This window comes from Tinamus guttatus, unplaced genomic scaffold (genome assembly GCF_059628265.1).
Source record: "Tinamus guttatus ecotype Peru unplaced genomic scaffold, ASM5962826v1 Tinamus_guttatus_pri_ptg000027l, whole genome shotgun sequence".
NCBI lineage: Eukaryota > Metazoa > Chordata > Aves > Tinamiformes > Tinamidae > Tinamus > Tinamus guttatus.
In genome coordinates, this window is record NW_028288561.1 from 5,776,505 (window position 1) to 5,791,210 (window position 14,706).

General features: G+C 47.8%; 2 protein-coding genes across 2 annotated transcripts in view; one reads left to right on the forward strand and one right to left on the reverse strand.

The window, feature by feature from the left end:
• Positions 1–394, forward strand: part of CDH4 (cadherin 4) — a 376,921-nt gene extending 376,527 nt beyond the window's left edge. The window contains exon 16 of the mRNA XM_088528878.1: positions 179–394. Within this exon, the coding sequence (XP_088385004.1) occupies positions 179–385 (207 nt within the window). The 3' untranslated portion in view covers positions 386–394. The remainder of the gene's footprint in view (positions 1–178) is intronic.
• An 11,699-nt stretch (positions 395–12,093) lies between these two features.
• TAF4 (TATA-box binding protein associated factor 4) overlaps positions 12,094–14,706 on the reverse strand; it is a 34,027-nt gene continuing 31,414 nt past the window's right edge. The window contains exon 16 of the mRNA XM_088528980.1: positions 12,094–13,618. Within this exon, the coding sequence (XP_088385106.1) occupies positions 13,451–13,618 (168 nt within the window). The 3' untranslated portion in view covers positions 12,094–13,450. The remainder of the gene's footprint in view (positions 13,619–14,706) is intronic.

A 14,706-nucleotide genomic window follows, 5' to 3' on the forward strand; every position in this document is an offset into this window, starting at 1 on the left:
TGGAAAGCGTGGCAGGCCACCCCAAAAAGGAGCAGGCCACCAAGGAATCCCTCCCCGGAAATAATCCGGGAAATGTCCGGGAATAAGCTCCATCCAGCAACCCTCCCCAAGGCGCGGGAGGGCGCAGGGGGTGCCCCATGCCCATGCTGGAACTCACGGGCTGTGTTTGTCCCCCCAGGGCCTGCGGGCGGCCGACAACGACCCCACAGCCCCCCCGTACGACTCCCTGCTCGTGTTCGACTACGAGGGCAGCGGCTCCACCGCCGGCTCCGTCAGCTCCCTCAACTCCTCCAGCTCCGGGGACCAGGACTACGACTACCTGAACGACTGGGGCCCCCGCTTCAAGAAGCTGGCGGACATGTACGGCGGCGGCGACGAAGACTAGACTGACCTCACGCTATTTAAGAGCAAAATAAAGAAATCAAACAAAACAAAAAGAAGGAAAAATAAACGATTTAAAAGAAAAAAAAATAAACAAAAAACACAAACCCACAGATGACAACGTTAACAAAAAGAGCCGATGCAGAAGCAGGAACTGTACAGATGTGGCAGCTTTTTTAATTGATATCCCCTGCTGACTGTGTTGTTATTTTTAGTGGTGATTTAGGAGGTTTCTTTTCTTTTTCCTTTTTTTCCCCTTTAGATTTTTTTTTAAAGAATATCGAGCTGTCTCGCATGAACACTCGTCTCCACTGCATTTTGGGGTTTTTTTTTTTTTTTTTTCCCCATTTGTTCGTTTCCCCCCTTTCTTTTCAATGTCAGCTGGGATATTTGCTCGTTTCTCTGCTTTACGACTAAAGAGAGTGAAAGGCACTCTGTCTTAACTTGAATTTCTTAGAACAGAAGCACTGTTTTTAAAATATATATATATATTTGAAAGTGCCTTTTGGTGCATGTATCAGATTCCCTTCGATCTCAGGAGTGATGAAAACAAGCATACAACCATCGCGGGCAGCACTCCCTTGACCCTAAGCCAGTCCTAGCTGGGAAGGCGATAACAAAAAGGAACTGTGGAGATTGGTTCTGTTTTTGCCCTTTTTTTGTTTTCTTTTCTTTCCCTTTTTTTTTTTTTTTTTCAATTTTTTTTTAGGGGGTGACTCGTTTCGGGGTGGCGAGGACGGGGAGGGGGGGCGGCGGGAGGTGTTTCGAGTCGAAATCTTAACAGCCATCTTGAAGCCTAAGCAGGTGGTGAACGTAGTCGTCGCGTTGTACATAATTCGTGTTACCAGATGCAAAAGAGCGGACGGGGACAGGGCCGGTGCGGGGGACCTGCCCTGGCCACCCTCGGCGCGGAGCCGCCCGGGTGACCCGCGGCCGCCACAGGCCTCGTCCACGCGGAGCCGCCTGGGTGACCCGCGGCCACCACAGGCCTTGTCCGTGCGAGGCCGCGCGCCGTCCCCGAGCCCCCTGCGCCGTCCCCTGGTCCCGCCGGCAGCACCAAGGGCACGGACGGTCCCTCCGCCCCGTGGCCGCGAGCACCAGGCCCCTGTGGGAGCCCGGGGCCTCATCCGCGTCTCCATGGCATCCACGCTCCCTACGGAGAGGACGGGCAGCGCGGGCCCGGCGGCGCCTCAGCGCAGCGCTCGTGGTTCCGTTGACTCCACATCAGTGTTATCCACGGTAGCAGACTACCTAGTTTATACGTAGGGTCAGTTTAACCAATAACAGGTAGTTATTAGCTTTTTTTATTACATTTTTTCCTTTACTGATTTGGACTAGTGGGTTTATGTCTAATGTTTGTAAAATGATTTAGACTGCATGGATGTGTAATATAAACCACATTTAATGGATTATGAGCCACTTAATTAATGTGCTATGAAATCTTGGATTACCTGTGTTTTATATTCTGCAGACGATTTTGCAGTGGGTTCGCTAAAAAAAAAAAAAAATGTAAAAGTGCTTAGATATATTTTCCTTTAAATCCAAGAATGTTCACAGTATTGGAAGGCGATTATCCAGGGGATAATCATGCTTTTTTTGATATCTTGATTAATTCTCCAGTGGAATGCTAAGATTTAGGGGTGGGCGGGCGAGCGCATGCACACGAGAGAGCGCGAGTGAGCCGGAGCGAGCTTGTGGGGACGCGTGGACGTTGTCTCGGAGGGTCGACTAGGCTGCAAGATCGTCTCTATAGATTTTTGAAATGCTCCTAGTGCATTTTATATTCCATTGTATCATATTTTCTATAAAATGCAGTTTCTGTAAATGAATGAGCATTTGAACCGTGTCTTGTATGAAGTGGAATGTGGTAAAAGTCTGCCCGAGGGGTCTCAAGCGTGGCTGGAATATCTTTGAGCGCCGAGCGCGCGGGCCGCGTCCGTGCCACGGGCGCTCGCGCGGTCCGTGGCTCCACGGGGGCTCTGTGCAGTCGAAGGTGCACACGACGCCCCGGCTATCGAGGGAAGCGCGAGTGGTGCCAGAGCTGGCGCGGATGGAGGTGAGTCCAGTGGCCATGGCAAGACGAGGTGGCGATGGCAAGGCAAGGTGGTGATGGCAAGACAAGGTGGCCACGGCAAGAAGAGGTGGCCACGGCAGGACAAGGTGGTCATGGCAAGACAAGGTGGCCACGGCAAGACGAGGTGGCCACGGCAAGACGAGGTGGCCACAGCCCAGAGGTGTTGTGCCTGGCTGCCATTCCAATGTCTTTCCAGAGGGTCGTTCCCTAGAGGGCTCTCGGTCGCCTTTGTGCTCCCGTGGGCCCTTGTGGCTTCCGGCCCTCGTCCCCTCCTCCATTCCGTGAGCTGGGGGACCACGCTCTGCCATCGCCACGACCGAGAGGTGACTAATAAAAATGCACTGAGTGTTTCTGGCTGCTGAGTACACGTCTGTGTTTGGTGTCTCTCATTGCAACCTCGTTGACTCGGGAGATGTCACTCAAGCTGGGGGCTGCACGGCCAATGATGCCCATGGTGTCCAGGTGCCACCAGCAGCTCCCGGCTCCTGCTAACGTCCCGTCAAACCACCATGTTCCGGCGGGCAGCAGGTGGACGTCTCCTCTCGAGAGCTTGGTGCTCCGCGTCCCGCGAGGTCGGGGCTGGGCTGACAGCCGGCGGGTAGGGAAGGGATGACAGCAACGGGCGGGATTCGGGAATGCAGGAGTGGGAAGAGCCGCAGGAGCATCCGCAGGCAGCCTCACCTGGTGGCTCCGGGCAGCGAAGGAGACACGGACGGGGCGACACTGCTCCAAACACCTCAGGGGCTCCAGAGCACTCGCGCAACCCGAGCCTAACAATAACCTGCCGGGATAAACGCGCGCTCGTGTGATGTCATTTGGAGCTCTTCAGTGTAAGCATGAAAAAGAAAAAGAATTTTTTTTTTTTTTTGTGAGGGAGATGCAGGACAATGAATATATTTATTTACATTTAAAAACAGCAACTGGACAATATAGTTTTCTCTCACACAAAGTTAACCCAAGTGCTCACCAAACCCACACGCACTCGCTCACCGCACCGTATCCCTAGTGTAGTCAGTGCTTGATCCCACGGGGGAGACATGTCCCTACCACTGCAGATACGGGTCACCAGAGCGTGTTCCTCAGATTTGGCTTCACTTCTGGTTTTCCATGTTCCCTTTGGCGACGGAGCAGCTGTGCAGCGGCCCCTAGGACCCTGGCTGCAGAAAAAGGAGTCTGGCTCCATTAAACACATTCTAAAAAAAAATAAACTTTTTTTGTAAGTGTCAACAGCTCAAATATTTTGTATTGTTGTTTGTACCATTTTTTTGTACCAAAAAACAAAAAACAAAAAAAAAAGAAGAAGAAGAAAGTGGATGTTCTCAATGTGTTTTTAGTGCCACTGCTGTCTTGGTTTCCACACTAGCAGCTTTGCTGAGTTGTTGTGTATCAAACCTGATATCAAACCCGGTATCAAACTGGGCGCCCAGCTCCCATGTAAGAAATAAAGTCCCCCTTTTGAATATTCTCAAATGCCTCTTTTTTTTTTTTTTTTTTTTTTCTTTTTTCTACTTTATTTCCCACCCATGAAGGGACCATAGGAGCCAGGGGCAGCAGAGGTGCCTGTTCAGTATTGGCACAAGGTGTTTGCAGTTCAGCACAGCCCCATTAAGGCATCTTTCCCTGCCAAAGTCTTACTGACACCTCTTGCTGGTGTCCGTCCGTCCATCCGTCCATCCTTCCATCCATCCTGAGCATCGGGAGAGCAGCCCCGGCTCATTTTTAATAACCACAAAGATAAATGCAAATCCTCACGTAGCGATTTACTTCCTCCCCAGAGTCAACTAAGAATATTTTATTGCTAGTTTTGCTAATTCTCAAGCTGTTTCTTGGAATTATCTTTAACTCGTGAATAATGCAACATTGCTGCAGCACAGACGTTACTTTGGGCTGCCCGTGGTGCTGTTGGGTTCTTGTTCCTACAGCCATTTAGCCACGTGCTTGACTTTGACCATGGGCGTAGATCTCACGGGCAGAACGGCCGCCCCCTCGCAAACACCCAGAAATTTGTGCCGAAATTAAAAACAAGGTTGTTACTATAGATAGTGGCTGTTAGGTCCCTCCTTGTCCCCAGTCAAAGTCAGAACCTCAGGTTTTAAGAGAAAATTTAGTTCAGGGCAAACCAGACCACACTGTGGGGAGCTGTATGTCAGTTAAATAAACCAAAACAATTGAATTTACTTTCACATTAAACCACTGTGCTACTGTGTCTTTTTAAATACAAGGCAGTTTTTTTAATAACAAGCTGAGTTAACATGAACACCAAGCAGGTCTCTTAGGGAGGTGACAAACGTCCCTCTCTATGTCGGATGCTGCGCTCTGTGTAACTGGTCCCTCTCCCTGGGGAGAGGGCCTGTGCGGAGGAAACACAGAGCTTTCCTTAACCACTGGATTAACACATACACGCACGGGAGGAGGAGTCTGGTGTCCCGGCTATTCCAGGGTTCCTCCATCCCGTGATGATCACTCAGGGCTTTGCCGCATGCCTGTCCTCACCGCAGCACCGTTCATCTCACCCAATCCACTAGGTAGTAGAAACTGGTGCGTCCGAGGTAGGGGCTGCTGCTCCAGGGCCTGGACAGATCCAACGCGAACTCATCGGCTCCCGTCTCTCCAGGCTCCTGGACACTCTCCCTCTGGAGCAGCCCACGGGGCTGGTGCTGGGCCGGGAGCAGGAGGCTGAGTGGCTCCGTGGCACCAAAATGCGGCGTCATCAACACCGGAGACCCATCAACCCCAACAGCGGAGCTGAAGAGGAGCCGAACTTGAGCTCTGCGCTTTGAGCTCCGCTTCTCTGCCTGGAAAACACTGATTTTTCTCACTGCTCTTCCTCCCCGCGACAGGGAGCAGAGCAGGGTGAGGGAGACGCGAGGGAAGGATGCAGGGCAGGAGGGAAAGCGGCTCCTGGATGGGAGCAGGGGCAGGACGTGCCCTGGGGTGCCGAGCTGGGACCAGGCGCTCCCAGAGCTCAGGATCGAGCTCAGCGCTGCCCTCGGCAAAGAGCGAGAGGTAAAACCCACTCCATGCAATGGAAGCCATTGGAAGGAGAAGGGTTTCCTGCCCCGAGCAGACAGCGGCTGCGCAGGAGGAAGTTCCTGGGGGAATTCGGGGGCATTTCCATGGCCTTATCCCAGCTCCCATCAATGTCCTGCGCTGAATTTTTGCAAAGAGGGACCAGCCCAAGCCAAGGTTAATTCCAGCCCAGGGCAATGGGAAGGGAAGGAGAAGGCAGCCGTCACCAGAGCCACCTTCCCACCACACGACCCCAGGGAACCTGCGAAACGGCCTCTTTTCACCTATTTATTTATTTTTTTCCTGCCTCGCAGTAGCTCCCGGGAAGGCTAACCCGCCAGCTTAACTCCCCGCTCAGTTAAACAAACAGAGAAATCATCGCAAAATCATCTCCTGTGCATTGCAGTTGCATACATTCCCTTATCCTATGGAGCAGAAACGCGGGCCGTGCTTAATTAAAAGCCGTGGGTGTACGGGCTCCGGGAGCGTCGATTTCGCATGCAAATCCGTGTGCTCGGAGCACGCAGCCGGGATGCACTCGGAGCACGTTAATGCAGCGTGCAGCAAGCGCCGCCGCGCGGGGAGCGGCGCCGAGCCCGGCTCCGAAGCGCCAAACCTGGCGCGTTCCCGGGGGAGCCTCCGGCGGGAGGCACCGGGAAGCCAGGGCATCTTCCCAGCACATCCCAGCCCCTGCCGGCCGCACGGGAATGGATAAGAGCAGCGTTTGCAACTTGTGTTTTCTACAGTAAAACACAGGTGTCGAGAACTGCAGATCATTTCCCTACCTCCCTTAAACATTCACCCCCAGACAGGGAAGAGCCAACGGAGCCCAAATTCTTCAATTACTTAACAAAAGCTCCAACCTCCCTTCTTTGTTTGTTTTTCCTTTTTGTTTTTCCATTTCTGCCTTTTTTTCTTTTTTCTCCTTTACTGTCACCCTAGGAAAACCACAGTCCTGGCCACCCTCCACGCTGCATGCGGCTAAAAACCTCATTAGTTGGGATTTTGTTTCCTAAGGGCCAACAACGAGACCAGGCAAAAACCTCCCCGCTGCCGCAACCTCACACTGTGCCAGGAAAGCAGCACATCCCATGGGGAAAGGGAAGGACATCGGAGAAAGTCCGCAACCCCTTAGAAAGCAACTTTTCTTTCCCCAAGAAGGAAGGCACAAGTGAAAACGGCACCATCTATTATTAAAATACACAGTGGCACTGACAAGCTGCTGCCTCCATAGCTAGTACAAAGCAAGGCAGGGCAGGAGGTGGAGTTCACTAAGTATTTTTAATAACAACTTGTTTTTCCACCCAAGAAAATCTTTAATTGCAAAAAAAAAAAGAAAAAAGAAAAAAAATGCACATTTTTAAACATTGCTTTTAATAAAGCAAAATAAAAAGTCACCCGTGGAGCCCTTCAAGAACAAGCCCTGTCAGTCCCAGGGAGCCTTCGGTGGAGGACGAATCAGCCTCACGCGTGGCCGCCTTGGCATAAACTGTCACTGCAGCCAGTGCAAAGTCAGGAGAAAACCATAACGGTGCTGAGGCTCTAAATACATGAATAAAACATGTTTATGCTCACCATCAGCAAAAAAAAGGGAGGAAAAAGGAGAAAAGGAAAAAGGAGGAAGGGGCTGCAGCTCTGAGCCACCCTCTCATCCGACACAGGGCACAAACCATCCAGATGCACTTGAGGCCACTTTCCCAGTGCGTCTGCAGTTAGTCCATATCTAATCAGACATAAATCCAATGTGTAAAAGAAGTGCTACATTAACTAAACTAATAAGTAAATGGGGAAAAATAAAACCTCTCAGAAGTTGTTCATGGTTTTGACCCACACGGGTTTGGGAGAACCTGGGCACTTGGAGGAGCGAGGGAGCCTCTCTGGCTGCACGTGGGTGTTCCTGGGGCTCGGGTTTTGGAGCACGGGGGGCTCTGACCCGGGCAGGGGCTGGTGAGGACAGAGTAATTTAACCAAGGGTTGGCAAAAACAAATCCTTTGACCGCAAAGTTCAGCCCGGGAAGTCGCTGTTTTTCCAAAAAGCCGCACGGCCGCGTCCAGAGCAGCTACAGGAGCTCGTGCCAGAGCTCTCCTGCCCTGCCTCCAAGCTTGGATCCATGCAGATGCTAATATGCTGCTGTTGAGGAAAAGCGGGATATTCCCAAGGAAATTCCATCTAAGTCAAGCGCCAAGGTGAGCGGCTCTCGTTTTCCCTCCTACATCCACAGCCCTCTTAATTTCCTATTCCCACTCCTCGCATAAAAGCACCTTCTTCTTTCAAACAGGAGTTGTTCTGGGGTTTTGCTTGTTTGTTTTTGCTTTACTCCCCCACAATGCATACTAGTTTTAAGATGCTTTTAAGAAAATTCCCTACAGAAACACACATTAAATTTCTTTCCAACTCATACTCCTCTCTGTATCAGAGCATGTTGTCATACACCAGATGGAGCTAAATAAAAATACCACAGGAGTTCACGAGCAGACTGATGTGATAGATATATAATAATTAGGATGTGCCGTAGAGCCATTAAGGCTACAAATCTGAAATATCTATTAAACATTCTCTATTTCCCAGCCTGTAGTATTTTTCAGCGCGCACTGACAACCAGCAGCGTTAGCGCTCAGACGCTCCTGGCTAAGGCACACGCGGGCCACGAGGCCGGCGTTATTCACGCCAGGTTATGTGGTGCTGGAGGGTTAAATGCTGCACCCATTAGATGTAAAGGGACGTAAAGACTCGAGCGCCGCGCCAGGAGAGCGCAGCAGGGACAGGACGGTTTCCCCACGCGGCTGCTTTCTGGCCGGCAGCAATAGCCCTGCTCTGGCATCCACAAGGTGCAGCCTAAAGCTGTGCACTCTGAAACCTATCAATGGCGCTTAGCATGAATTGAATAAGGCTATTCCAGAGAAAACCCTGCAGCAGAGAGCAGCTAGAGAGGAAACAACAGCGTGCAGCGCCACATGCATCACAGCTGCAGCTTTTAAGGAGCTTGGGAATACATTAGGTAGGATATAAGTTTTGTAAGGGAATTATAAGTTTTTATGGGGACAACCCTCCTGTGGCAGGGTGGGAGGCTGGAGGCAAGGGAGAAACTGCCAGGCACAAGAGAGTCCAGCTGCTGCTTAGGGCTGTTACAGGCTGCTCTATGCATTTTTACCAAAACCCTCAAGTTTCCCCATTTTTAAAGAATATATATATATATACACATATAATATTTTTATATATTTATATATATAAAGTAATTTTGCCCCATTGCTGTTCACCAAAACTCATTCCCCAAGCCCCTACTCCAGGTTCACGGGCAGCGACTCCAGGCACTAACTCACTACACGGTCCCAGCCGCTCCTTCGGATCACAGCCTGCTGCAGCACACAGGGCTGCCCTAATGGTCATTATTATGATTCTTTCTCCTATCATCGGATTCATTCTCTCTCCCTCTTCCCATTCTCTATCCTTTAGCACCCAGCAAATGAATAATTTGCCCTTTGCATGAAGGAGGAGCGTTCCCGCTCCCCTGCTGCAGCGAGCAGGGACGAGGGCCGCCAAGCCTGAGCCGAGAGCACCATCTGCCGCCCGCGGAGCCCGCGCCAGCTTCACGTCACTTTTTGCAGGATTTATTTTTATTTACTTACCTTTGGGTTCTGGGGGGCTGGTGGGGTGGCCCAGCTGACCCGCAGCCCTCAGGGCATCGAGTCCCGGCTTGGGCACTGCTTTAACCAGGACCACTGCAGTGTTTATATTAAAAATAAGGATAAGCATGGAAAATGCAGCCCCAGGATTTGGGAATGAAGAATAAGGACGAAAATACCACTGTAAAAACAAAACAAACACCCGCAACGCCCACAACACACCCAGATTCACCCCTGCTATGCATCACTGCCAAGGCAAAGGAGGAGTCTTATTTATTTATTAAAGTCACTTAATATCTGTAAAATTTCTCAGTCGTGACTGCCCCATCCCCTCAGAAGCGTCTCTTGCCACAGGCTAAGGACGGTTTACTCCACTTTGAGCACAGCACAGAGCCCGGGTGCAGCGCAGCAACACGTGAAAAGCACCATTACTGCTCATGTTTTCCCTTGGAGAGCCTGTGCCCAAACATCCTCACACCAGTCTCTGGGGAAATCAGACATGTTGTTCGTCACATCCCAACCTGCAGTAATTGGGCAATGCTCCAACATGCTCATCTGGAATGAGACCACCCAATGCCTCACAAGAAAGTCAAAAATGCGAGTTTTCCTGGTGACTTTATTCCACCATTGCTTGAGTAAAACCATGTAGTGGTTAAGAGTACACAGACACGGTAAAGCAGGATGTGTTACACGTTTATTCCATCCTTGCCCTGCACGGCGGTGGGTAGCCCAAACGCTGCTCGCAGTGCTGGGACAAGCAGCCCCTCGACTGCAGGGCAGGGAAGGGAAGCGAGCGGGACAAGAGGGGCTCCGGGCAGGGACAGGGACGTGGGAGAACCTGAGGAAAACAGCTCTGAAGCAGCATGAGTGAGGGGAGACGGGTTACCCGATGGGCGAAACTTGAGCAAGCTGCTCTGGGGAACCTTGGAAATGCACAGATTGCCACCTAATTCCTAAAAGTGAACGTGAAAGAGCTTGTAAAACATCTCACAATGCCTATGTAGGGTGCTGCTTGCATGATATCTTCAAAAGAAAAAGTCCAAGATGAGGATCAACCTGTAGCATCTGAACATTCTTCTCTCCACCTATTTGTTCTAAAACATTAAGTTTTAAACTGCTTTTGCCTTTAGTCCTGATGTGCAGAAATCCTTGCACGGACTCTGGGAATCTTCCCCCCAGCTCGCACACAGCGGCCTCCGGGTTCGCGCTCCCGAGGACAACGCGCACGCTCCGAGGAAAACCCGTGCGGGAGCTGTGCCAGCCACCGCGCAAGCCAGTTCTGTCCATCCGGCCCCACTTACCCCGCAGGGTTAAATCTTCTCTGCAGATCAGTGAGTAACTGGAAGCAAAGAGCTATGATGATCATCACGCTACTTCATATTTTTAATAATTACATAGCATTATTTGTAATTTAGGCAGTCTCAAATAAGAGGAAATCTACTTTGGGGGTCAAATTGAAGTCTCCAATAAATTCTTATTGTGAATTTAACAGCATTTATCAGAATATCCCTGCATGCATGTCATTATATATTTCAATAGATGCCCTGAGAACAAACCTACTTAATTATATAGCCATAAAAAACGAAAACCAGGTTGTATTCAGAGTGTGTTATTATACCCTAATTGTCCCGCTTAATTTTTGCACTAGAAAGAACAGCCCACAGTTCAGCACCATTACAGCTACACACCAGCTCATCAAGTGTGGTGATAGGGAGACACCAAGACCACAACCTGCTGCTATAAAACAGGGTTCTGGGGGCACACACACTCCTGATGCAGCAGGGTGGAAGCGAGACAAGAGCAAAGGGAAGGGTCAGACTCCATGGACTCGTGTACCAAGAGCAGCGTTCAATCCACCAGCAGCAATTAAGTTAAGGGTCAACAGCTTTTCAGACTAAGACAGCAGGGACGTTTAAGAACTGGAAAGGGCTGACCGAGCACGTAAATAGATGTTATTGAGAGGAAAAACAAGTTATGGTCTTCCAGGAGGTCTCTCTTCTCCCAATTTCTTCAGCCTTTGCTGCCTATTTCTAAGCTCCTGCCTCTGTTCAACAGGGAAAAGCACAGTAATGCAATAATATTAATTTTCAAATACGTCTTACTTGTTAGTTGATGCAGCACCTGAAGTTTTCTTTTGTTTCTTGACTTCTGCCAGGGCTCCTGCAGGTCCTGTGCTTGCTCGCTGAACAGCCAACGGTGATTAGCACTTACAACAGACACTTCTCACAACGAAAGGAAGACTTTGACAACGCTGTGGCCAAAGTGGTTTTCCCCCACTTAGTAACATTGCATAGATGTCTGCAATGGTTTAGAGCTTACAAGCAATTAAGTGTGATGATGATGCCAGGTGGGTACCCACTCTAGAAGCCAGTGTGCACAGTGCAGTAGCCTGGAGGCAGAGGGGTCTGTATGCAAGAAAATGTCCAAATTCATGGGATTTTTCCCCATATCCAATAGCTGGATTACAATCTTACAAGTGTAATTTATTTTTTTTTAAATCCATCCATGCAGAGGAAAAAAACCCTAAATAATCAACATGAAATGTGAGAAAAATCACTTTTTCTGATATTCATGTTCAGAGTAAAAGAACATGTTCGTGGTTGCATTTTTTAAATAGTGCTCCAAATTGTGACTTATGTTATATTTTCTACTCAAACTATTGCTCTTAACTGTGTTTCAGGGACTAGCCTTGCTCTCTGTGACACTTTCATTAAACCTTTATCAGACCAAAACGCTTTTACTATCTCTTACAAAAGCTTCCCTGCTTAAAAACAAACAAAACCACCACTATCTCTTCATCTCTGTCCAAGAGCCTTAAGACAATAATGAAGTTTTGAAACTCTAAGCTGCACACCTTCAAAACACCGACAAAACAAAACAATACAAAGGAAACAAAACGCATCTTTAGGAAACAGCATCCCCTCGTGGCAGGCTAATCATTTACTGTACCAAGAAAAATAAATCCAAGAGGAGAAAAGATTCAGAGAGAAAAATACATTAGCAAATACAGATAAATTTGTTTTTAATAAAGGAGTTAATTTTCTTTCAATCCTATATAAAACAATAGCAATTAAAAACTTCATTTTTGAAAGTAAAATATTTACATATGAACAAGTAACTGTGCAAAATTTACATGAAAAAAAATGGAAAGACAGGATCTCCTAAAAGACAAAATAAAAGGGGTGTAACAGTTGTCAGGTGTTGATAAAAATACTGATCAGCATTCAGTTTACACGCAAGAGAGTTAAATTCTACCATGAGAGTTCACACAAAGAAAGCCAAAGTATTTACAGTCATAAAAGTACTATCAATAGACAATTTAATACAATAACCTCTGAAAATATAAAGAACCAATTAGTATATTTGTAATAAAAAAATAGGTACAAAGAAGGGACTTTGCTCTGGACATCTTTAAAGTAGGCCCACAGCTTGCATACAGTCTTTTAGCAAAATAATTATAGTTTACATAGCCATTTTTATGTTATGTGCCAAAAATTATGTACAATTACTGACAAAATACACCAACCATTTTCAACACTTGATTCACACTGAGAAACAGTCTTTTGATGATTCCTCTCAACTTTGATTTTATTTACTCTAAGCTTTCACTTTAGCTAAAAAACACAGTGCAAGTAAAATATATTTATGCTGAAAAGGTTTCTCTTTTTTTCCTTTTTTCCTTTTTTAACTTTACAGCTTTACAAACTATAGCAAATAAAATGCATTTTTACAGATGCTGCTAAAACATTCAGAAGTAACCCTTCTTTATGGGATTTCAGGGCCTCTAATAAGCAATAATGTGATTAAAATTGAGGTTATGTTTAAAATTAACTGTATATCCCTCTAGGTTTTTGAACATTTGGGGGAAAGATAAATATTCTTAAAAATCAGTTTGCTTTGCTAACTGACTGTTCAAAAAAAGCTAAATGAAATGAGGTCATCTGCTGTAGACATATGCCTATATAATTGATTTAGTTGAATAAAACTGAACTAAAATGCACAATTAATGTCGAAACTGCTACAGGGCTGACAAAGGGTAGCTAGTTATTTGCTAAACGATTCCATCAGTCTTTATATATGGCTTGTTTGGCAAGAAGGCCACTCAATCAAGAGATGAGTTAAAATTTAATTGTCCTTTTATAGTATCCACAGGCCTTGTAAGTATCCTCACTGTTACAGAAACGTATTTCTCTTTTACTGAAGAGTTTATTTATAAACAGGAATATAAAACTGTTCCATGTAAAGAGGTGGTTGTTTTTTAAACAATATCCCATTTGCTTGTTACAAAAAGGCGTAATCTGCAAATATATAAAAAATGTCCTCAGGCGGCTCTCCATCAAAAATACCTTGATCTTTTCCATTTTACTTAAGGAATGCTTTATATAGCAATAGTGAATGGCTTGTCTCTCGCTCATTTTCTAAACAAAATATGAGGTCCCTGAGGTTCACCCGCGTTATCCTTTGTCGCGTAAACTGTCTGGTTGTTCCAACTCCAGAGCTGCCTGGGACTGCTGCACTTGAACCAGATCCCTGCAAACGAGAAGAGGAGGTAAATCAGAATATGTCAGTGGTCACAGGTAATGCAAGGTCTCTTAGAGAAAACGTGTAAGGCAAGGAGTAACTGACCATGGACATGAAACTATTAAACAGTCTACCGGACTAGAGGTATTTTTACCTAGCATTTGTAAATAAGAGCTGAATAATCAAAAGTTTCCAGTGACATTTAATATTAAAAATCAAAAAGCACCGATCTTTTCTTTAGGAAGGCACTACTGACATGGAGTCCCACAAACCAAACCAAACACACAGGCAATATCTCAGTGTCCTTCACAAGGGTGGCACACGGACCCCGTGGGCAGCCCCTGGAGTTCTTGATGAGCTGGGGAGCAGTCCTGTCCACCTGAGAGCTTAAACAGTGTCTCAGCTCCCCCCTGATCTTCATGGCAGGGTGCCACCAGCTCTGCAACAGCTGCAGCCAAGCTCAGGGTTATGTTAGGAAGCAGCTGTCCTGGACACACTCAGATATTTGCTAACAATCTTTGAATTCCTCTCTCTCTCAGCACCACTTTCCCCTCGGGTACTTGGCCACGCAGACTTGCGAGAGGAGGCAGCAGCACGCTGTTATCTGCCACTTGGAGGAGCAGGACAGATGTTAAGATTTCTTTAGGGGTCTCTTCACCCCTTCTGCAAGTGCACGCTGGATGATCACTGAGTTTGCAGAGCACGCTGCTCAGTTTTAACATTTGCAGAAAAAAAACACAGTTCTGATGGGATATATATTAAAATAGCTCTTATAAGGGCTGTTAAGATTTTACACAAGCAAGGAAATCTCAGAGCACTTTGAGGACATCAGCCACCTGCAGTGGCAGGAATAGCACGCAGTAACACGGTGCCTCTTTTAACCAGGACGAGGCTTTGGCCACCGCCTGTGCTCTGGGACAGGCGCTACAAACACGTCCTGGCAGCAGCAGAATCGACCCTGGCAGAAGGGCCCTGTCCAGCAAGGACAGCTGCAGACAAGCACACGGAATGGAAGTGACCCAAAGGCAGGTTGGAAGCGCGTCCTGCTCCTCCCGACAGCAGGGTGGCGGTGGCAGCACTACGGCACAGTCACCAGT